At 41.4% G+C, this 25,669-nt stretch overlaps 1 protein-coding gene across 1 annotated transcript in view; it reads right to left on the bottom strand.

Moving 5' to 3' along the window:
- Window positions 1-332: 332 nt before the first annotated feature.
- The window catches only part of cables2b (Cdk5 and Abl enzyme substrate 2b), a 41,602-nt gene continuing 16,265 nt past the window's right edge, over window positions 333-25,669 (bottom strand). The window contains exons 2-10 of the mRNA XM_030422307.1: window positions 13,738-13,833; window positions 7,018-7,095; window positions 5,602-5,710; window positions 5,343-5,511; window positions 3,849-3,946; window positions 2,815-2,921; window positions 2,589-2,708; window positions 1,463-1,547; window positions 333-511 (exon numbers count right to left, since the gene is read on the bottom strand). Of these exons, the coding sequence (XP_030278167.1) occupies window positions 365-511; window positions 1,463-1,547; window positions 2,589-2,708; window positions 2,815-2,921; window positions 3,849-3,946; window positions 5,343-5,511; window positions 5,602-5,710; window positions 7,018-7,095; window positions 13,738-13,833 (1,009 nt within the window). The 3' untranslated portion in view covers window positions 333-364. The remainder of the gene's footprint in view (window positions 512-1,462; window positions 1,548-2,588; window positions 2,709-2,814; window positions 2,922-3,848; window positions 3,947-5,342; window positions 5,512-5,601; window positions 5,711-7,017; window positions 7,096-13,737; window positions 13,834-25,669) is intronic.

Raw genomic sequence — 25,669 nt, 5'->3', positions numbered from 1 at the left:
GAGTGTCCGTGACTAAACTCTGTGTGAGGAGCTGGTGATGAAAACCTTTTCAAAACTGACAGCGAAGACAAACAGATGAAAATCAGGATGAAAAACAAAGACGTGATTTTGTGGGGTTGTGATGGATTTGACCTCCAGTGATTCTCGCGGTGCTGCTGAGCCAGGCACCGGCCGAACCATCGATCACAGTGTGTCGTCACTTTGGTGTTGGGAGGAGGAAGAGAAGGCGACGTCTCTCTCCGCTCCTCGCTGCTGTCGTGCCTCCGTCACAGTGTGGAAGAGCTTTGGTGTCTGAGATGAGGATGAGTCCTCAGCGTGGAGCTGGACGCTGCTGGAGTCTCTGGAGGGAGGAGCGTCACCACCGCTATAACTGCTGCTGCTGGACCAGCCGTCTGTAATGTGGCAGGACTTTACTCTCGGGGAGGTACAGCGCCATCTCCAGGGCGACGAGGATGGTGAACTCGAAGGAAATCAGCTCCCTCCTGCTGATCCTGAAACGCTCCTCCAGCTTCTACAGACACGACAGAAACAAAGTATGAGACAAACACGTCAAATGATCTGAGTCCAAGTCATAAAAGTCTTATTATCTGTTTGAATGTTCCTCCTCGGTCCTGTGTTTACATGTTCTGGTGATGCAGCATTAACAACTGAGTTCCCTCACAGGATCAAACCTCAGCCTTATCGCGGCTTCCAGCTGAGGCGCTCTGCTGGACCGGCTCCAGAACTTTGGTTAAATATGAATCATTCCCACCAAAACATGTAAACGTGGGCCCAGGTTTAAAAATAAAAAAAATACAGGAATTTACCTTTAAATTATGTACAACAAGCAGTATATACACACTGAGATAAATTAAATGAATTCTTATCAGAGTAAAGTTTAAGTCAGATTTGAGGATTTGCTCGTTGTTTCTTTCAAAACTGAATTCAGTTTTTATGGTTAATATGTTGACAAATGTTGATCTGGGATCAGATTGTCAATAACTTCTGATATTTTACATGAAACAGTGAATCAATTTTGGATTATTTTTATTACAGATCAACCTTCTTTACACTTTTCCCTGCAGCAGACCGGTTCAAAAAGAAGCTGCCATTATTGTTAAGAGGAGAAACGTATGTCACAGAGAGAACACAGCCGGGAAATAATCCAGTTATATTGTTTATATGTGACATTTTTAATTTTGATTGGTTTATGAAAAGGTTAAATCTCCCCCTCTGTAAATGTTGGGCCAATAGCAGCGGCTGTGTCACTGAACCAGTTGGTACTGAATGACAACATCCCTGCTGAGGTTTGATGTTGAGCTGTGTGAGGACAGAAACTGTCCTGCAGGTTGTTTTCCACCTGCTCAGGTAGATCAGCTTCACAAACACCTGAGCAAGAGCAACATGATCTGACAGACAGGCAGAGATAACCACCATGATACTATCGTGTGTGTGTGTGTGTGTGTGTGTGTGTGTGTCTTACATCAATGAAGTGTTTGACCTCCTGCTTCTTGAGGTCACTGCTGATCTTAGCCGCCAGGAGGATGCAGGCTGCTGACACCAACTTCCTGTAACACAACGATCAGGGTTAGTGACAGCAGGTCGTTCTGCAGCGTCAACACGTGTGGTCACATCAAAAACTGTAGACGGTACAGTGATGATTTTCTAAATGTGGAGATGAAACATGTTGGAATATTAACCACAACCAGGGCTGGTTAATATACTGATATTATATCACTGTTGTGATACGAGACTCAATATCATCTTTGATTTTGTTTTATCTTTATCCTGCTTTAATGGCAGTTACTAACCACAAACACAAGAGGGAGCCACTCCCACAGTGTGGACTCCACACAGCAGCATGCTGGGACAGAAGCTCATTCACCCTGCCTTCAGATGAGCATACTACCACACTGTTTAGTATGCCAGAAAAAGATTCAGTAAGTCTCATTACGATGTACGTCTGATCACATTTCAGCACGCTTTTCTGGCTACTGTGACCCACAATCCTCTGCACAGTGGAAGAGACGTCACAGTGAGAGAGCACAGACATGTGACAGCTCTCTGACAGATGTAAGTACATTTAAATATAACTATTAGATTCTTTCTACTCCAAAATTTCGTGCAGAGGCTGCAAATGATTATAAAGGTTCAAGTCGGCCGTCATGATGAAGGAGTATGTCCAGATTGTATGCATACTGCGTGTGACAGTATGAACTTTTTAAAGGAGACATATTATGCAAAAGCTGCTGCAAAGTAAGTATGTGATCCACAAAGTTCCCTTAATGTTATTGTGTCAAAAATCTCTTATTCCAGGATATTATGGTTGTTGTTTTCTGGGACAGCTCCATGATGACAAAAACACTTCAGTGTTCAGCTCTTACAAATGATTATGTTGAGAGAAAATGTCTAAAACTCATGGAATCCATCAATGAGAGACCACTGCAGAATAATGAACCATCAGTGTAGCACATCAGTCAGAACACCAGTCTGCACCATCGGAAAGACTTCTGAGTGCACTGCTGGCACTAGTTATGGTAAGAAATACACATTTTCCATATTCAGTGTGATTGACTGTTGGGTTATAAGAGGCTCAGACATTAAAGTACCTGTTCTGTTTATTGAGTCGACCCTGCAGCACCAACTTCTCAAAGTAGACGAAGGCCATCGCGATGGTGACGGGCTGCATGCCGCAGTCCTCCCCAACGCCTTTCATCTCTCTCTTCAGACTGTGAGACAGAGTCACAAAGCCAAAGACATTCAAACTTCTGTCAACAATTGTATCATGTATTAAAAATGACTGTGTTATATCGTCACGTTAGTGAAGTCCGTTACCTGCGTATCTTGCTGAGAGTGAGTTTGATGTGAGGGTACTTCTCCTTAAACGTCTCGTTCATGTCTTTCTTCAGATCAGACGGTTTGACGTATTCTATTACCGTCGTCTGGAGGGAAAATATGCAAAGTAACAGACAGAAAAATAAATAAAAAGGCACAGAAGAAAAGGAGCTAAGGGAGAGAGGAACGACGATCTCTTTCTTTGTTTATGCAAAGTGTCGGGAGAAAATTTTAAAAGTCAAACAACGTTCACTGAATGTAAACGAACCCCACGAGGAGGTCAACACTGACGAGTGTGTTTCTCTGCTGTCTGCTATCAGCGGCTTCACTCTGAGCCCACAGACATTGTTCATTATATACTGGTGGTGTTTGTGCACAAGTCTGATCCTCTGTTACACATCTGAATGGTGTAGTAGTATTAGTAGAGTAGATCATCATAAAGACATCATGTACAGAAAAGGATTAGGGCCACTGTAAAACAAAGAAAATATAAATTCTTCGCTATTTTGACTTTTCTCAGAGTTTAAAATCAGAATTCTGAGAAAAAAGTCACACACACACACACACACACACACACACACACACACAATTGTGTGTGTGTGTGTGTGTGTGTGTGTGTGTGTGTGTGTGTGTGTGTGTGTGTCTCCATAGTTTTTAATTCATCTCAGTGGAGGGATCAAAGTAAGCTGCTGCCTATAGGATAATTATGTTGATGTAAAAGAACCGTGTGTGTGTGTGTGTGTGTGTGTGTGTGTGTGTGTGTGTGTGTGTGTGTGTGTCGTGATTATTCAGCTCTCAGCGCTCTATAATCCTCCCTCCTGCTCTCTCCTCTATACTTCTGTCGTCTCATCTTTATTCCTCTCTGTCTCGCTCTCCTTCATTTTTTCATTCTGCTTCTTTTACTCCCGTGTCTTAGAATGAGGAAATCAGAATGTGGCTGTAACCTTTGGACAAGTACTACATATCGTTTTCTGACAGCTGTTGGATCTTTTTTAACGTAGCGTACACTTGATGAATAAAAACTGACTTCTTACCATGTAGGAGGCGAAGACCAGCACCCGCTTGTGTTTCCCACAAGGCCACTGGGGGTCACTGAGGAGGTTGGGGTCGTATTCGGTCACGTCTTCAAGACCTACACAAAATCACAAGTGAGTGGGTGGAAGTCATGCTGACACGGAGGGAGAATGTGTGAAATAAAAAATGTACCACAAAAAATGATGTGAATGTAATAAACGTTCTCCCTGTTTACATTCATTTTGATCTGATTGGTTTGGATATATGTTTGTCACGTATGACACGTGTCATGGAGAACACTTCTTATACGGAGTCAGATACAAAGATGGCTACCAGAGTTGTGTCAGTGACGTGTTTATCCTAGCTTAGCATAAAGACTGAACGCAGGGAGAAATGCTACCAGTTACAAACAAACAACTCCATCGGTCTCTTAATTCCATTTCTGTAAAATTAATAAAACTCCTGCAGCCGTTTGCTGACCAACAGCTGGCCACAGTGATGCAAGCAGCTGCAGCTCAGGAGTCCTGACCTCATGATGACGCTGATGACGTCACACAGTTTCAGAACCCTGAATAAAAACAGTGTCTGGAGGTTTTGGACACCCGACATATTACGTGCTTTGACGGCAGAGGCCGAAGAGATACGTCACAAGAAAACTAAAAATATAAACCTGTTATCCATGTGCACATGGACACGTGTGTGTGTAGTCTCATGTGTTCCTCTAACTCTACAAATCACATCTGCACACACACACACAAAGACACACACAGCTGTGTTGTGTTGTGTTAATGAAAGGTTCCGGATTAGAGAGTGAGGTTTAGAGGCTAATACAGGGCTATGTCACTGTGTGTGTGTGTGTGTGTTTATAGATAGCAGACCCATGACACACAGTGTGTACCATACACATGTGTTTAAAATATAGAGAGAGCGGCACTCGAGCACAGCTGCAACAACTCTCCCTCCACTCATCTCCTCATCCCGAAGCTTTTTCCTCCATCCTGTGTTTGTTTTCTCTTTTTCTCTTGCATGCTACAATACATCCTTCCCTTTTTACCCTGCTAACTTCTCCTTTTATTCTACTACCTTCATTTCCCACTACTTATCTCCTACTGATTCCTTCTTCTTCCCTCCTTCCTCTTCTTTTCCTTCAGACTCCTTTATTTTCAGTCATTCTTAATTTTCCTCCACCCTTTTCTTGTTTCTCTTCTTCCACCTTCTTTTACCCTTTTCCTCTTTTATTTTTCATTCATTTCTCTCTCTGCAGTCACAATCACACCCCTCTGCCTCTACTTCCTGCATGAATCACTCGCTCTAAATGCAGAAACACAGTCTTTCACCCTAAATGTGACCTGACAGTTGTGTGGTGGAACACTGACATCACAGGATGGCATGACCGTGATATAATCCCAAATTTAGGGATATGGCACCATTGCTGTTAGGACAGCGTGTGTGTGTGTGTGTGTGTGTGTGTGTGTGTGTGTGTGTGTGTGTGTGTGTGTGTGTGTGTGTGTTACCTAGGTCCAGTCCCACAGTGCTGTTCAGTCTGCTGGGTGGGCAGCTCCGGCCCGGCATGCTGTGTGTGCTCCTGGACACGGGAATCTGCAGCACCAGGTCGCTGGTGGACGACTGCTTGTGCCTCACCAGGGCGTTGGTGGGGTACAGGAACTGGGCGTACGACACTGACTGAGACAGAGAGAGAGAGAGAGGGAAAGATGAATCTTCTTCTGATCATGACAACATGTACCTGTGGATGTCTGAAGGGTTTTTATCTACCCTGCCGTAGGCCTCCAGCTGAAAGCCCTCCAGCCCCGGCAGCATCTCCAGGGTGGTGGAGATGTTTCCAGACGAGTGCCTCCTCCTCGGGTGGTTTAACGTGGGGTCACTGGAGAGAGAGAATAAAGAACAGCTCTGATAAACTAATGATACAACACTTGTGATAAAGATATTTAATGGAGGCAAAATATTTTACTGTTTAACAATAAACTTCACTGAATAAAATCACATCAGTTCACTGAAACTGAACTTCACAGTGGATTTAGTGGATTCATAAAGAAGGATCTTTTTCTGCATTATAATCTTTAAAAAAGAAGCTTTTATATTGATGCATATCAGACAACATACACACAGATTTAAAATATCTGTTATATTAATAAGTTGCTTTAAAACGATCTAAAAAACATCTGAACTGTTCTCATCATGGGGTGTAATGACCTTTGCAGCCTCTAGAGGCCGCTACTGGTGCTTCAGCTTTCTAGTGTAGACTTGGGTAATTTTCAATAGTTGTCCCTCCTCCTGCCTGTAGCATTTAAAAAGGTGACAGGGTGGGACATGTGGCTCAGTGACATTCCTGTGAGTGGGAGGTCAAAAGTCACTTCCCGCCACAGCCACATGTTCTGCGGAACACGCTGAACTTTCACACCGTCTCGTATCGGCTACGAGAGAGAAGTGGAAGTGTTGATGTGTGAGGTCACTTCCTCTGAGGGAGAAAAAGCGTGATGAAGACCTGTATGTGTATGTATGACAGTGTGTGTGTGTGTGAGCGGACACAGATGGAGCAAGTTTGGTGTGTGTCTATAATCGGTTTGTACGTAAAAGATTAGTTTTTACTTGTGTACTGATACTTTAAACAATGTGTGTGCATGTGTGGTGTGACATGATAAGAATGCACAAGGGCTGTTGAAAAAAACTGAAATCTGAAACTGTGTGTGTGTGTGTGTGTGTGTGTGTGTGAACGAAATACAAAGGAAGGGATTAGAAGATGTTTACATAACTGTTACTCTGTATTTTTATCTGTGTTTCTGCAGAATCGGTGTATTTGTGTGTGTTTAAGATAACAGGAGGACATGATAAATGTACATTCTGCTCCATGTTTATCTGTTGATGGGTCTATAAAGACTTAAGTGAGTTCCTGCGGGGAAGTTTATGTGTGATTTTGTCCTTCAGGTCAAGTTCGAAAGCTCTGAGGCACGTGGGAAAATCAAACTTCTCTTCCTCACTGATTGTTGCTTGTTACCCCTCTTCCTTCCTCCTCTTCCTGTTTTCCTCTGTAAGCAACTGTCTCTTCTCTTCTTTCTTCAGCTCTCCTCCACCTTTCTTTTCTGTGGCTTACTCTACCTCTTCCCCTTAAGTCTCCTCTGACTCTTTGTCCTGCCTGACAAGATGCTAAAGGTGGTTGTGTGTGTTGGTTACCTGAGGTAGATGCTTTCTCCGTAGGGCAGGACAGAGAAGGCAGCACACAGAGATCTCTTGGCACAGATCAGCACGATCCTGCAACACAAACAAGAACACACACAGACACATTAGTGGTTCTGTTGTTGTAACAGTGGAATATTTTTATATGTGCAAAAAAACAGGAATGAACTTAGTAATCATTGTTGAGCAACAACCTAGAGAAACAGAGAAATAACTCCAAGGTAGGGCTGATCAAACATTTACTAAAGCTGACGTACTTTTAGTCATAAGTATGATTATTAGTTCATTAGTTTAGACAGGCCGCCACCTACACATTAAATACAACACCAGACTTGACTCTACACTCCTTCAGTCCAAGTGTTCCAGCAGCAGCTGTGAGTCATGTAATCAAATCCACAAATCGTGTTCTCGTGAAATAAAAAACATGTTTGTTTGGTACAGACGGCAACAAATGTCACATCATCAGGATTTTAAGTTTGTTCTGTGGCGTGAAAATTAACATTTTGATTCCCACTTATCGCGAACACACATCGCAAATTGTAATATCAGTCAAAAATAACTGCAGTCTGATTTTTTAACCACAGTGTGCAGCCCGATAATTCAAATTAAATGCTATAGATTCTCAATAACCCACCATCTGGAAGCCGAGGCAGCAGTCTGTTACACAAGTGTTTTTTTAAATAATGTCACTCTGTACGGGAATAATGAATATTCAATGAATAAAGCACAGTTTTATTTGAATTCTTATGTTTTAGCAAATACTTTCAAATGTCTTAACTGCTGTACATGTTGAATACTGATATTTAGTTATGGTCTATATTGGTTTCTTTATTATAAAAAAAAAAGAATCATAAGAGCTCTGCTATGAGAACAGAGAATCTTGAGTTTGTTACGACGATGTTTATCAATCGTTACCAGAGTAAATGTGATGAGATGTTAATATTTTAATCTTGGCTTTAAAATGATAATCCAAAGCATGCTCTGTTAAAAGAGATACAGACTACAGACTACAGATTATGAAAAATAATAAGACTTCTTAGTCAAAGTGCAACAAACATCCCGACACAGAGAGGTATTTTATCTATTCTATCATCTTTTAATTTGTGCATTGATTGTATTTTTATTGCATGTATAACATTTATTCCTTTATTGCCTCCCTCCAGGGACAATAAACATCAAAACTGAACGAAGCTGATTTAATTCTGTTCACCGTGTTCCTGTTTTTCCTGTTTTTCCTGTTTTTTTCTCTTTCCAGCCTCAGTCTAAACGGTTGTGTCTGGTACCAGACTCCAGCTATAAAAATCTCCACTACACATGTGTGTTTGATGACTAACAGGCAGGTTATTTTTACATTACTGTTAAAAGCAAGTCAGGTTCTAGTGTAGAAATAAATCTATTTCCCCCCCTCAGGTTCCTTACAGAGTCATTAAGAAATCATGTTTTCTGTAAGTGGAAATAAAACACGATTAAAGCAAAATATAAAACGATGACAGAAATAATTCACACTCACAGGATGATATTCCTCTCTACAGGGACTTGAATGTTTTGGCAACACATGCAGACGCACACTGGCACCTTCACCAGAGACGCTGCCCAACAACGACACGTTATAATGGGATTTCATTGGAACAGAGTGTGTGTGTGTGTTTGTGTGCTTGTCTGTGTGCGTCTTCTCATTGGGTTTCCTCTGGAGTATAAACCCCTGTGGAGCAGAGACTGCTGTGTGTCTTAGAGGAAAATGTTTACAGTCATTAAGTTTGGCTCCGGGACCAAAGAGACTGGAAGATGATTCACAGTGTGTGAAAACATAAACACACTTATCTCTGAGTTCATCATGTTTTGATGAAGCATTTGCTTTTTTTCTGTGTACACACTCAGACACAAAAGTCCTACATGCAGCCACGAGGAGATCTCCACTCCTTGACCTCGTATTTCTCTGACAGCATAAAAACATTAAAAACACAGAGGCCGCACACTGAGCTCCACAGAGATCTGAGGCTGACCACAAAAACAACATAAAGTCAATCATGAGACCGTCAGAGGGAACGGCGATGGAAGCATTTAGCCAAATCAGACGAAGACATCGACCAGCTCTGCAGTTAATCAGAATACTGGCAGAGAGAGCAGCAAATCTAGTGGTTACATAACCTGGATTAAACAATATGGGGCAAATAAAAAGCAGGCTTTAATGGAGAAACTGTCATCTTAAAACCTGCTGAGTAGGGCCGGGCAGATTTAAAGTTTCAAACTGCTTGGATATGAGGATTTATTCTGGACCGGACTGATGAGAGAACATGAGTGACAGCAGCTCCACAATCCATCATGTCAACTGTGACACATCGTGTCTTTATTTCTCACAACAACAATTCAACTTAACTTTGTCTTATGTTTAAAGCTGAACATTAAATTCATAAATACGACTTCAGCCGAGTGAAAACTGGAGAAAAGATTACAGAAGCCACATTCCAGGTAGCCCACGTATGTGAATGTTGCAAGTCAAAGAGTTCAAATGTTTCACAATAAAAGCCTTGTTAAGTTATCTCCGTCCACTGAAAGACTAAAGGGCTTTTCATTTGACATGGATACATTAATTTAGTTTGTATTAGCAGCGTGATGTGGTGGCTTTAACAGGGCAAACAGGAGCAGCTGATTAAAACCAGGCTTCGTACTGCAGGCTACAAAAACAACCTTTTATTGCTAATGAGCTGCAGCATAAACAGCACCAACACAGCACTGATGAGAGTTTTCTCTTGTGGACTTCAGTCTGAGTAGTACTGTGTCGCTGTGTGCACAACTCTCGACTGCAGTACATCATAACAAGATGTAAACAATGCATAGACAATGTATGGAGCCGAGCTCCCCGGCTATCCCCGGGCTCCTGCTAACTAGCTGCAGGCTGCAGGTTCTCTCCAGCTGATGTTAAACCTGACAGATGCCTGTTACGTTGGATGGCATGAAATCATACAAACTGAAGCTCGTACATCGGACTGAACTGGCAGAAGTGGAAACCTACCCGACCTTCCTGCCGAGGAGGTGGCGAGTGTGTGGGTGGAGGTAGAGAAGGGGAAGTTTCAGGGACTATTCTTGACAACACTATTCTGTCTTCTTAAGGTCGTGAGCTAAACTCAAAGAAAACACCTGTTATTGAGAAGACTTCCACCTGGAGTCCTGTGTACTGACTGCACCATCACACTCACAGGAAAAATGCTTTGATTCCAAACATAATCATAATTCCAAAAATGTTTCTTATACCAGAGACTGTTCCTGTTGCCACAGCAGGAAGATAATACTGCTCACTGAGCCAGAGGGCCACAGGCGTAACTTAAGTTAATAAGATTAAATAATCTTTTCTTATAAATTTAATTTGTAAAGTGATGAGACCTGATGTTATCTCAGTTCACACTAGTCTTGACATGGAGTCATATATACTGTAGTTTGTTTATACAATTTTCACTGGGATAAACTTGTGAAGATGGCCCCAGCTTATGTAAACACTGTTGTTATGTTCACAGACATGACTTGATCCTGGTCAAACATACAGTATTTTTAATGAGGATCCACCTCGGGAGATGATTCAATGTACTTTAATCCTGATTAAACACACAAACCATCTCATCTTGTGGCTGTAGTTCATCAGTCCAGGAGGCAGAACTGTTTTGTGAAGTGATTTATTATTAAAAGGAGACAAAAAAGGGAAACTAAATTAAGTACTTTGGTGCTTAATGTGTAGTTGTCTGCTGGAATATTGGAAATGAGTGTGAGTTTAGGATTTCAATGTGAAAAAATCAAAACAAGTTTAATTTGGACGCATCTCTCTGGCTGGCTTTAAAACCAACTTCCATTTCAATGCTGTTGTTTGTGTTAGCACACACACACACACACACACACACACACACACACACACACACACACACACACACACACAGCTTGTTCCCTATGGTGCATGGGAAAGTGAAGAGCAGGAAGTCACCAGGGAGTGCGGTGGAAACTGCATCACAACAGGGCAGATGGAAACGTGACTGCTGGGGACATTCAGTCATTACCACACATTTCAGGACTCTGGGGGAACATTATTCCATGATCATGATCACCTTAAAGAAAAACACCAGACTGGTCCCACTGGGAAATGAACCCCTGACCCAGTGGTTGTAGCATGAGCAAAACAAAGAGCAACCCATGAAAACAAAAAAACGTTTGTGGGAAATTCTAACATCTCTTTAAAGGAAACTCTACATCCATGCAGAAAAAAGTTCAGCCATGCCCAAGAGAGCAACGTGACCAGTGACTTTACATTATTGTCTTTTATTTATCTGGTCAAAGTTCAGAGTCCCACAGGATGTATGCTCCGGAGCTGTGTTTTCTTTAACCGTCGGCTGTTTTTGTTTCCGGTCTCACTCCCTTTATTTGCAGGCTTATGGCATTTTCACAAAATGTCTACATTTGGAATTATTGTTTTTCGGGAAAGTTAGACTAGTCACAAAATACCACCAACCGGCACATACATCATTTCTTCCAGGACAATTAGTAAAAGGATAGAGTTGAACACAATTTGTGTTTTGAAAATAGTTTTTCCCTGCAGGTTTGTAATTTTTAAACCTGATGTGCCACATGGTCTGTTACAAAAAACCAAGAAGCCACTGCTGAAACTGTTTGGAAAAGGGCAGGCACTTTAAAAACATTTTGAGGTAATCAGGTAATTGGAAGAATCATCTCTCTGTCACCATCATTACAGGCTAACTTTAACCACTCAGACCACCAGTAGGAGAGTGCTACCATCAGAACAGTTATTTGGTAAATTCACTTCTGAGCAAAGTCAGTCAAAAGAAGAGTGAGAGCATCTTTTCCATCCAAAACCTTCAGTTTCTTTTTATGCTCTTTTAGCAATGTGACTGATGCTACAACAGCTACGTTAACCTCTTTAGGAGCTGCAGTTACTAAAGATATTGCAAAGATATGTAATGGAAACAGGCTATCAAACAGTCTAACAATAAACTTTGTGGGATGAAACTTAATTGGAAAATGTATGTTATAAATTACCACACGCAACGTTTCTGCATTATAATTCCTACAGTTACATTGGCGTATATTGGACAACATATACGGTGATACGATACATCTGTCATCACCTGAGAATATTGGTCAGGCTGTAATCTGCACCAGGAAAAGCTTTGCAACTTTAACTATATTTACAGATTTACAGACGTTAATCAATACATTTCCATACTGTTCTACTTTAACCATGACAGTGAAACACTGCTGGGAGCAGGGGCTTGCTGTAAGCACTTCTATTGACAAGCAGATCCACACTTTATGTTGGTGACCCATTTAAAATCTCTCAACCCGTAAAAAAGAAGATTATCAACAGCAGCAGTTTTGAGGCACTCACTTTTCTGTGTAAGCTGCTGTTTTTTCTCTGTGATGACATGAAGCTCTGTTGCTCTTAGCTGGATCTGTTCTAAAACAATCAGCCTCTCAGTCTATTATTATCTGATGAGTTGTCCTGTGCTCCTTTGACCCAGAGGTCTGATTTATACAGCCTGCAAGGAAGGACAAGAATAGAACACAATAGAAGAAGAACTGAGGAGAATGACACTGTTCAGGCTGCACAACACAAACCAACAGTTCAGTCCTCCTCCTGCATCAGAGTAAAGGCTGCACACTGCTGCTTGTAAGCAATAGCGGAAAAATCTGATTTATGACCTGTGAGACATTTCACAAAATCTTACAAGCATGAACTTAAATGTCTATAAATAGATGATGTACTATTTCAGGACATATTTTACACATTTTAGACTGGAGGGTTAGGGTCATTCCTCTGCAGCTGGACAATGATGGACAGAGTTATTGCAGAAATGTAGCCTCCAGTACAGTATCCTTCATAGACAGCTTATTAAAAAGTCCACTGCTCTGACCTTGCTGTGCTTAGGTGTTGCTCTGTAACTCTAGACCCTGTGAACAGCAGGGATCAACATGCTGCTATATATGCTGCCTACACCTGGACAAAGACTTGGCTGAGGCATTGGACCAATGTGATGGTTGCTACTTTTAACATTTACCTTCAATGTTATTGTCACTGAGGGGAATCTGTCTTGTGGTCAGGTGAAACATAGAGCACGCTTAAAAAGGTCTACGTTGCAGGATATTCCTAAAATGCATGATTCATATTAAAGCAATCCCTCTCAGCAACCACTTGTGATCTACTACTAAGTGTGTATCAGTGCCCTCTGCCTGTATTTTCTTATTTCTTTGTTGTGTTCTGGGTTTTTCTGGGTGTCAATCTTATGGCAGTGGGTGTGTAGCCCCCGTACGATAACAGTGTGAGGTCAGGAGAACACAGCAACCAGGTTACATCGCTGTCTCTGTCTCTCTTTTTGCTCACAGCCTTTCATAAAGAGCAAAAAGTATGTGTGTCTGTTTGACTGAGGGTGGAACTGAGCTACAGACACACATAGAGCAGACAAACAGAAAAGCAGACAGGATCAAGTGTCAACTTCAGCTATATTCACACCAAATCTGGAGGACTTTGTGGAGGCATTGGCGTTGGCGGATTTAAAGCGTGACTGCTGTGAAACAATCAGAAAATAATGAACTATTTTGGAACAATGAAAACAACGAATAAAGGACAGGTTCTTATCTGTAGATCTGTGATGTTACAGACAACAGTAACTGCAGAATAATGTGTTTCTGTGTGTGAGTGTGTGTGTGTGTGTGTCCCACCTGCTGCCTCTTGTGTCGTATTGTTTCATGTTTTTGATGAAGTGGATCTTCTTGGTGTGTCGAGGTCTGGGAGAACCACCAGAGAGGTTTCGAGACCTACAGAGAGAGAAAGAGCGAGAGAGAGAGATTTAAATCATGATGTCAGAAGACAAATTTTCTATTTGGCTTAAACACACACCGACACACACTCATGCAGACACACAAAATTCATCTTGAAATCAAATAAACATAGTGGAGAACATCAGCCCCATTCACACTGCCGTTTGAATGCAGTGATCCTGCACCAATTCTCCACCTCCTTCTCTGTGAAAAAGTCTCAGAGGCGGCGACGGGTGAAATGGTTGTTCACAGTACACAGATAATTCACTCAGCAAAATAAAGAGAAATGTCCCACAAAGCAACGTTACAGGATCAAACAACAGTAACGTAGCAACTGTAACTGTCTTTGGCAACTTATATGAGGAAAAAAATACAGCAGGTGTACATGGAGAAGCGTCCATCCTCCCGCCTGTCCTACCGACTCTTTATCACATTTCTAGCTTTTTATGAGCTGTATTGGCCCTTTAAAGGTATTTCAACAGGTAAAAAGGAGTGAGTGGGCTATAATCTGTCAAATATGATCACCACGAGTGAAATCAAGTCATTTTGATGCAGAAACAACCTTTCAGTTTTTAGCAGGTGAAATACAGCCTTTTATCAGTTGTACTGGCCCTTTAAAAGGTATTTCAACAGGTAAAAAGGACTGGATTGGTTATAATCTAGGACAAGAGCAGGTAAAATGATGGACAGTCATAAGAATAATTGCAATAGAGATCAATTCTTAATACATAACCAATCTGTAAATCATGTTAATAACAGTCTAGTTTCCAAATATAGGCCTAATCAAGGATATTAGACACACATACACATAATATCACTTTACACAACAATATTGCCAGTGATCACGTAAATGTCACTCCCTGATTGCGATATAAACTCGCCGCTGCTGTGATAATGCAGCGTCTTTTGTGTGTGCGTGCACACTGAAGGTCAGGTTATGATCCAGGTTGTTTTGCTGTGTCAACCTTGCAGATTAAAACAGGCCTCGGCATGAAAGCGGGCCAAGGCGCTTAGCTCACTGACATCATGGCAGTTACATAACATTACTGACATTACAGCATAGTCTGTCACACACAGACACACACACACGCAACACTTGCGCAAAACTACCTTCATGTTTTGCACCGTGTGCACTTATTTCTTATAATCCACACTCTCACATTTACATATGGGGCACATGCATAATCTCATGACACACAGACACACAGAACACGTTCTCCACTCAGCTGTTTATAAATGCAACCACACATTAAAACCACCATCAGCCTTTTCTCATCTTCAGCCATGTTCACTTTAGTAAAATCTTCTGTTTTAGATCATCTCATTTAAACAGTTAACATAAATATCTAATTTTTATTACATCACATTGCATAGAAAATCTACAGTGTATCTTTAGCTCTAATTTGCTGACATATCCAATTTTATGGATGGATTTCATTTTTTACATCATGTGATTTGAACCTTTGCAATTAAAGCAGCTTTATAATTTCATAAAGAACAATCTCAATCACTGTACTGGTACTACAATAAATGTATTGCTCAGGTTTATGGAAAGGACAACATGACAGATAGTTTAAATAGAACACTTAACACAAATACACACACACACACACACACACACACACAAACAAATCAAATACACGTGCACACACACACACACACACAGCATCTGTCACTGTTTTTCTGTGGCTGACCTGCTGATTCTGTAACACATGGATCACTGCTGCTCGCTGTCTGAGTGACACACACACACACACACACACACACACACACACTGCAGTAACATCTGGGCTGTGAGATGAGTCACGTTGACTTGCTGGTCCTTTAACATTAAGATAATCATTGTAGAAGCGAGATGAGTCTGTCTGAAGGAGATTTCAGCCGTCCATGACACACTTTGAAGAATCCTCAGACCACAACAGTCTCGGCTGTCACTTCACTACAGTTTTATTAAACCACAGAGTTTACTTCTGACGACTCTACTGTAACCCCCGGTCACATGACGGAATCTTCTCAGCATTCAATTTCCACGGGAAAAAGTCATTCCGCAGCATGCCAGCATGTTGTGGAATGTTACTATTGTGTGGGAATGGAAAGAAAAGCCATCAGCCAACACCCCTGACGGATGATGATGATGACAGTGGAGATGATAGCGGCTGGAGTGGAAGATAAAGACGAATATAGCCACAAAGCTCGACACAGTGACACATTTCGTGTCATGTGTTTGATCCTCATTACGGCCGACACACCGCTTCCAGAGGTGAAGTGTGAACACGCAAATTCCAATCTGTAGTTCATACTTTTACAAAAATCAACAGAAAGAAATGATTAAATCTTTCTCAAAATGTTTCTTGTCAAGTGAAACCAGCCCACATACACATTCTGATACACATACTGTCCTCAGTACAATAATATGTGTTTCTGAATTTAAGTTGTTGCAAGGCAGGATATAGAGGCACGATAACATTTTGACATCACAATCAGTCTTCAAAATCGACAACTGAATTAAAACGCAGTACTGACGATACTTGCTCACCCCTACATGCACCCGCCGCATGTCGAAAGGAAATTAAACATTTCAAAGGAGGACACAGGTGAACTTCCAGACACCTATCCTGTGTACAGGAAGACAAACAGACTTGTTCGAAGGTAATGAAGAATTTGAAAATGTAAATGACAGTTGTCATAGTAAAGTAAAACAATAGCGTACATCATGACACCCCGTACCTCCAACTGTCTCACTAGCTGAGAAACCTGTCTCCTGTCACCACCAACATACATCCCTGTGCCAGGTTTAAGAGGCTCCCCTCATCTCTTCATAACATAACTTAGCTGGGTTCATCGCTTCAAAGAAGCCTGACACAAATTTAGCCAGCCAGCTATACTGTGGAAGCTAAGCTAAGAAAACACAAATAACAATGGCGAGATGTTTTAGACACGGTGGCCAACAGGAGCTTGGAGATGTAAAATTAGTACATTGAGCTCTCATTGAACCCGTCACAAACTTAAAACAACTTGTTCCTTACAGCAACTCTGAGGAGATTTCTCTGTGTTCTCTGTTGGAAGGCCTTTTAAATCTCCTAAATAATGAATAGCCTATAAGCAATTAAATAATCTGAATCTGAAAAAATAACTAATAACTAAATGTATCAAAAACAAGTAGTAGATTGGAAGTATTTTCTGTTACATATCAAGTAGCAGAAGATTGAAGAAAAACAACAAAACTTGAGTGAATTCTTATTTTGACACTAAGATTGTAATTTTTTACTGCAAATGAATACTGGTTCCAAATATCAGTCATATGCAGAGTGAAGCGTTTTTCCGGTACCCGATGCTTGTTATCTTGTTACCAAAAACTGTAGGTTTGATACCCAGCTCCGGTCAGGAGATTGCACGGCTGAGTAATGAGCAGGGTTATTCAATGCTGCAGTAATGACTAACTTAGCAGCTAAATCATCATAATTGGCAGCTGCAAATCACAATTATGACTTAACAACACATTTGGATGGACCACAAACAAACCCTTACACACCATTATGATCATAAAAGTTCTTCAGCGGGAGTGTGACTGACACTGAACAGGGAAGTTTAATTATAGCGAATGCCACACGGTCACAAGAAACATCCCTGTTTCTTATCTTTAAATTATTTTCTCAGCTTGGAGGCTTCTGAGAAAGACACTGCAGTCGTAAACATCAACAATAACTGGGCAGAAGTGCCAGAGCCGACGCCGGTTCTCTCCCAGTCTTTCTAAATCCGTCCCAGTATCGAAGCTCTGGATCTCCAAACAGTCTGACCAGTGGCCTATTTCCATGAGAACCAGCCTGATCCCGCTCTCTGGGATGTTGTGGAAAGTTTCCCTACTGTGGGAACGGAAAAATCCAGTTTGCAGTTTCCCTCACTGCTGAGGACGATGATGATGATGACGATGATCTGTGTTTAGATAAGTCACCCACTGGCTGCATGTTCACTAATATCCTGAGGGGTTTGAGTAAGCTGCACAGTCACGTTCTGAGGAGATTTAACCAGTAATCTCTCCAGTCCGTCTATCACCCCCCTGATATTATTCACATGAAAAAAGGACACAAAAAAGCGTACACACAACTTTTTTCTACACTTGGGAATGTTTTCTGACTGTGACATTATTCTGTAAATATTTTTAGCGCTGTGGCATTAAACTAAAGGCCAAGGGGCAAAAACAAAAACAGCAAAGCTCTTCCACACCGCAATCACATTAAGTTTGGCGGATGCCCTTTTCCACAGTAACTTAACATGCTCGGGCAGATAAGAGCTTCAGACTTTATGAAAATATTTAGGTTGCTATGGTACAACAAATAAAAGAATTCATCAGTGCATGAATATATGAATACATGAATAAATAAATAGGAGTGAAATGAGCAAGTTCTCTTTACTTTACCATCACATGGACTGAAGATTTTGTGGTGAGGGATTATGTGCAGACACAGAGCCTTATACCTTCTCCAGCCACACTAAATAAGAATTACTACACCTTTCATATGTTTGTGATGGTGTCAAGTCATTGTATCTGACATTCCCAAGTGTCAGGTAACAAATACTGTTAGAAATTAGGAGGACTTAGGAATAGTGTTAAAATCACTGAAATGTTATTCTTCGTCATATAAAATAAACTGAGGGGGGTTATGACACAAATGCTGCTTCATTCAAAATGAAAGTTTGTGTTTAATTTAGTACAGAATATCTAGAGAGTGTTTGCTGTCTATACAGATATGTTTCTGTATATTATTCATGGTCTCCATCCAGCATAACTGCAGAGCAGCCGCCTGAACTAAAATTAGAGTTAGAGAAGATAAAGACTCTAAAGTTAGAGTCTTTATCTTCAGTGATGGGATTCATTTCTGGATGAAACTAAGTATGTCAGGAGGAATTACGTAGGGTTTAAGTGGAGTATTTTAGAAATGAAGGAGCTGTAGAGAGATACAGAGCAGACCAGCTGCAGACCTTGACTAACTGTGAAAGCTTTTATTTTAACGGTTTTACCTGATGGAATCCAAACACACACCTTCTTACTACAATATCCTCTGTATTTTTCATTTCACTGTCTTTACACTACAACAGCCGACAGTTTAAGCAGAGCTGAGAGTGTCCGAGCTGTGGACATAAGACACAAGGTGAGCTCTTTTTATTACATCACTTCATCATTAAGGGCATTTTGAGACAAGACCACGGTATGTTTGTAAAACTCTGAAGCCTGTCACGTTCCATGGTGGTGGTTCTTGTACTGATGATTTGAATCATCAGCGGTCTCATGAGTGAAACAGTTCTGGATTAATAGCAGTGATTGGATGTAACTGAGAAGTGCAGCAATGACTCATTTCTGTAAGCTAACCCAGAACCCGCCCTGGTTCCCTGGACAAAAAAGCCTATGGGAATTCAGAATTGGATTTTGGATTATCACCCAAAATAGGGTGTGGCAATCAGCTTCAACATTAAACTGACACTTACACATCAGTCCTCCATAGTTATAATCCAAATATATTCGATCCTAAAATATGCCATTCTGTCCGAGTACTTTTACTATTGCCACATTAAGGCTGAATTCAAGTGTCCACTCTTTGGACTTGTGCACTGAGCCCTCTTGATCTTCAGTCATACATACTGTGAAGTGTTCACCGTCATCCCGTAATGTGTGTGAGGGCGTAACACTGCAAGGTTTTATAAACCACTCACAGACTGGCCTAAAGACTACAGTAATAAAATGCATTTTGATTACCTCGACAGTCTGTACGTCTACATATTTCTGTATCATGATGTGGCTGAATATCATAACTGGCCAACACCAAATCAATTTTATTTATATAGCCCAAAATCACCATCACATCAGTGGGCTTTAAAATCTGTACAGTGAGTGACATCCTCTGTCCTTAGACCCTCGAATCACAGCAGAGAGAACCCTCCTGCTGTGATTCAAGTAATGTTTTAATAAAATAATTCTTTTACACAATGGTAATAAGTTTTACAACATCCAGTTTGAATTGCAATGAATTGTGGGTAATTAAATCAGTGGAGTGTGGTGAAGTCTGCACCCCATGCGGACTCTGAAAGCCTCCTCGAGGGCCCTTGTGGTCGGGACAAATTGTGCAGTTGGACAGCCCTCAACACTCAGACTTCCTGTCAAGACGCCGCAAAGTCCGTGAGTGGTTGCAGCCTAAGTAAAAGATCTGAGTAGCTCTTCGGCCACTGATTAATCGTATTTATTAAAATATTAAACAGCACCTACTACATATGTCAGTATGATGTAGAACAGAAAACACCATTAAATCACGCAGGGAACAGTGAGTCTGCAGGTCAGGGCCCTGAAGCAGCCTCTGCTCTGTTTTTGGGGACTGAAGTGATGGATTTGTCTGGGACGCACAGTCATTTTATCCAGTTTGAGTCATCAGCAGAGTCACACTAATAATAGCTGCTGTCGTTTTTAGCCTAAAATAAACCAGTGCAAACACGCTGTCAGAACCCTGCACGCTTAAAATAGTATGAAACAATTTCTGTTGGATGTTTTCATTCTGTACCATTTTGGCTCAATATCAGCTTGCATTCATCTGTCCCTCTTTTAACTTCCTGTTTCTTTTTTCTCTGCTCTCGCTCTCTCTCTGTGTGTTTACTGTAATTCTGAAGTTCTGTTATACATTTACCCCAAAATACTTAGCTTTATGCATTTCCATTTTCCTTGACTTTAACATGCAAATGTGCATTAGAACAGGTGTAATTTGTATCCCTTGTTCAATCCACCCATCTGTACACTTTTGTCATCACGGCATAACTGCACATCTAACAAACATCATATCCCCTTCCAAACAAATCACACCACTCATCTCTTAACATTTTCATTGTGTAATTTGGTTCCCGCCTTGACACAACCATGAACTAAAACTCTGTCATCTTCCTTCATTCATCTCATTCTCAGTGCTGAGAGCTGTGGACCAGACTGAACCAGTGAGCGGGCTGTCAGTCCGTCACTACGCTACAAAGAAAAATGTCCGATTATCGAGGAAGTCTGAAAAACAGCTATAATCTTCTCGTCTGCACCACTTTTAACTCTGAGCTTGTATCTTTTTTTTCTTGCGTCTTATCTCTCCCGGTCTTTATCGCTCCAAAAATAACTGCTTTTATTCCAAAATTATAGGACGCGATGAGAGGCGTGACATTTGTTAAGCAGCTGCTTCCTATTTCTTCAACACCACAGACTTTAAAAAGGGACATCATGAAACAGAAATTATTTTTGCTGACTTAGACTGGATGACTTCATTGCAATAACTGACCGTATATCGCAGATGTGACCGAGTTCCTCTCACGGTTGCCATCAAAGTCTTTTTCTAGGCAATGAAAACTTTTAATTAATCAAGAAGAATTGTCCGATTGTCTTGATGTACACCGACTGCTGGGTGCTGTTATTATTTCATACTGTACTGAACACATTGTCTCTCGTCATCTCGTCTTTGTCCTGCTGCGTCCTGATTCACCCTCGAGGATCAATGATATTTTGCTTTTGTTGTGTCTTGATGGAGGAGCTGACAGCTGCTTCCTCCTCACATACAGAGGAACAGTGGTTCAGCTCAGAATAGACTGAACTCACACACACATACATAAACACACACACACACACCACTGGCTTATATCAACACACACTGACTTAATCTGTCTCTGCAGATCTCTTGCTCTGCAGGGACAAGAATCAGTATCGATTCCTCAGGTCGCCTACCATGTTTATTTTAGATTTTGCTCTTCGTGTTCATACACCACTGAACCGACAGTGTTGTTTCAGTGGCAAACTTTCAGTGTTTGACAATTTACTGTTTCTGTCCACTGTGTTTATTGTCAGTTTAACCCACAGTAATACTAGTTTCACCAATCAGCCAACTGCTAACAGAGCCTGGCGCATCAGAACCGTTACTATGGTTACCTGCAGTTTAACATACATTGAGCAGTGACTTAAACAGGTGGTTCAATTGTTGTTACACACTTTCAACCTGCCAATGAGAAATAAATGTTCATCACTGTCATGATATTAATGAATTTGTAAATATGATCAGTACTGGCACCAACACTGACCTCGTTAAGCCGGTCAAATATCCAGATGTGACCAATTCACGTACAGTTTTGTTCTCTGTAATACTCCTCTGCTGTGGGGAAACTCTAATTAAAACTTGGATATGTACAACCAGCACATACGTGTGTTAACTCTCAAGTCTATAAAGAATGAACTGAAGGGACCGTCTAAGATCCTTGTTGGAAAAGAAAAGGGAAGAAATTGACTTTACATCTGGGAATTTATCCGTCTCTGTACCTCAGTGTGTGACATCACCAAGGCTATTAAATCTCCACACACACACACACACACACACACACAGATAGAGAGAGAGAGAGAGAGAGTGAGGGAGCTTTACTTAAATAACTCCCATACTAAATCCTTGCCACACACACACATACACTTTATGACCAGCCACCAACCATAGATTAAATGTTCTGTTGTATAAATCCTCATTCTACTCAAACATGCACACGCACGTGCACGACACACTCACACACACAGCTGGCAGCAGTGTGTAAGAACAGTCTGTCCACACCTCTCAAATTGACAGACAGATGCTGAACATTCCACAGATTAAACTACATGGACCTCTGACTAAGCAACACACATTCACACACACACACACACACCCTCTCAAACACACACACACACCCTCAGACACACACACACACCCTCTAACACACATACCACACACACCCACTCACACACACCCTCACACACACACACACACACACACCCTCACACACCCACACACACCCTCACCCACTCACACACACCCTCACACACCCTCACCCACTCACACACACCCTCACACACACGCAGCAGGCCTGTTGTGTGGTCTTACATCACCAGATTTACAGACTCCTCCTGCTTTGTCGCCTGCCTGAAATACTGAAAAAAATCTACTTCATCTTCTTCTCCTCATTTCTTTCCTCGTTCCAAAAATCCTGGACATGAGCGCTGGTCTCATCATTTTGAGCTTTCTGTTTGCCGTAAATTATGGCAAGCTATGGTCAGGACCAGATGAAATGTTGACTATTAATCTTTGACTCGTCATACACATCATTTAATCATCATTTCACAGACAGTGAGTTCACTGGCCTCTACCTGCAGTGCTGTGTAGAAGCCCAGAGTATCTTTGATAGATTAATGTGTATAATCCAGCTCTGCTAATGTGGTTGTTCTCAGTCTGATTATAATCCAAACATGATGTAACCTGGTTAAGGTGTTAGTTAGTAACATGATTAGTTAAATCTGGCTATAATGGAATTATGAGAGTGTGTGTAAACACTCTGTCTGTATATGAAGTAGGGTGTCTTTGGAGAATGACAAGCCAGCTCAGCCGACTTCAGTTATTTTAAAATAATGACATTGAAGTGAGCGATTTAGCAGAAGTAGAACGTCCCTTTATCAGTCACTCGTGTTCACAGCGAACAGAACTGGATGTGACTGATAAGACTGCGCACGCGCGCAGTGTGTGTGTGTGTGTGTGTGTGTGTGGGAGGATAACAGTGATGAGCATCTGTCCTCTAACCACAGCACACACAGCTAAACACGAAAAGGTCACAGGAAGACTTCGGCCTGTTCACACTGATAGTGATACATTTAAAACCACATTAACCTGTCAAATGTTCCACACCAGAGTTTTCAGGATGTTTATTAAAGTCGCTGTCTCACCGTGACAAACACAACTTCTCAAACACACTACTAGACAGATGCAAGAACTGTTGATGATAAAGATGGTTGACGCCAAAGTCTAGCCACTCAGCAGCCATCTGCAGTAATTTCGGGCCACTGTGTAGATGAATGTGGAGAGAGCCATACATCGCCAAAACACTGCATGTATAGAATCACCGGACAAAGCTGTTAAAAACTGCTTTTAAAGTTATTTTTCTTCCCCACAGGTTACACTTTCAAAACAAAAGTTCACGTCAGCAGCAATACGCACGATACAACAACTGGTTAGACTTTCAAAATAAAGCATGCCAGCAAACATTTCACAAAGTATGACATTGACTTTTGGAATGTTATGAATGTTGTCAAACTGCTTGGTTAGGGTGCAATTACACTTTCAGCATCGATGACACTCACCTTATGAACGTACTTGGAATTCGTTCACATAATTGACGTATGTTCACTAACTTAGTTTGACTTTGTCGCATGCTATACGGGTACATTAAGTGTCAAACTTTGAAGTGTAGGACTAAATGACCAGGCTTCTGGATTTGATGTGCTGGGAGTGAAAACAGTCTGGTGTCACCATGACCGTCACCATCCTCTTTCTTAGAAGTCTGTCTCAAACTGCACTAAATCGCTTGAAAATCTCAGCCATGGCTTGGATGCTTCCGATTCAGCTGTGATAAATTAGATGATTGTCTTTTGGGGAGAAGGGGCGGGATATGTGTCATACAACTGCCGTCCCTGTTGTTTCAGTGTTTTCATTCAAAATGCTCTCTCTCTTTTTTATAACCTCTCTGAAGACGTGTCTCCACTTCCTCCCACCATGAAGCCACAGGGGTGGCTTTATAGCAACACATAACTAATTAAGACTAAACTTAGCAGAAATTAACACTTGAAAATACATCAGGATGACAAGAACTACCTAAAAACAAACAATTTTTTGGTAATACATATTGCAGCCAGCCACCATGTGGCGACTGAGATGTTCTGGCTTCATTGTTTGGGAGTTTTCATGTCAATGGTATAAACTCATGCTCCTGAGCAGTCAGGTTTTCCCACATGAACTCAGTATGATTGTCAGCCTTCACAGACAAGGTCATTCTGATGGGTTTCAGTGTTCACCGTAAGCAAACTTTTCACTTTCGCAGCAGTCATGGATTTACAGCTAGAGGTAAGCTTTTATGAGCCTCTATAACATAACATACGACCGACGATGCATTCGTAATCTGACAGCCAACACCTGACTGTGTGACAAGCTATAACAAGCCCACAAAAAGTCAGAATGGACCAACTGTACCTTCAACCTGCCAAACAACACATGAGAATGAAGGACAGTTTTAACGGGTCCATTAGTTTTTTGTGTTACCGTGTGGACAGTGAGTTTAGAAGCAAGCTGAAAAGGTTTGTAAGGCTCAAACCTCAACAGACTGAAGTTGAGGGATGTTTGAAAATGAAAATGAAAATGGTCTGAAGTAAAAATGAGTGAAGAGAAATCATGTGTGTGCTAAGGGTGTGGATGGGAGTGGGGTTCAGCTCTGTTTTCACTGGAGAGGCATGCATGTTTAGACAAACACACACACACAAGGCACACAGATGATGTCAGTCAGATTACATCTCCTCTCTGGGTTCAGTGTGTGTGTGTGTTTGTGTGTGTGTGTGTGTGTTAGTCCAGAGGGTGTGTCTAATCAGTGTTCCTGCTGAATGTGATAAGTTTTCTGCTTCAGGCAACAGCATGAAGTTTCATGAACAAAGCAGCTCACAGCTCCAACTGGTTCAACATTCAGTGAATTGTGTGTGGTGTGTGATTGAGGAGAGGGAGTTTGGATAAATCAAGACAAAATGTATCTGCTTGTATCTGCCATGACCATATTGCTTCTAGCAACTTTAAAGTTACACCTGGAGGGGTCCTTAGAGCAGCAGTGATTAGCCCATTACCAGATTTGTCAATCCAAAGAAAATTAGGTGCCAACTTTTGTGATAATCAGTAATCGAATTACCCAGCCTCTCTTTTGTCTTCCATCTATCAGTCTCTCTCTTTGATTTCTTTCATATTCCCTTGCATGTTTCTTACGCTTATCTTTATCT

This window comes from Sparus aurata, chromosome 7, assembly GCF_900880675.1.
Source record: "Sparus aurata chromosome 7, fSpaAur1.1, whole genome shotgun sequence".
Classification (NCBI taxonomy): domain Eukaryota; kingdom Metazoa; phylum Chordata; class Actinopteri; order Spariformes; family Sparidae; genus Sparus; species Sparus aurata.
The sequence above is the reverse complement of the archived record's forward strand: the minus strand, read 5'-3'. Positions and strand labels throughout refer to the sequence as shown.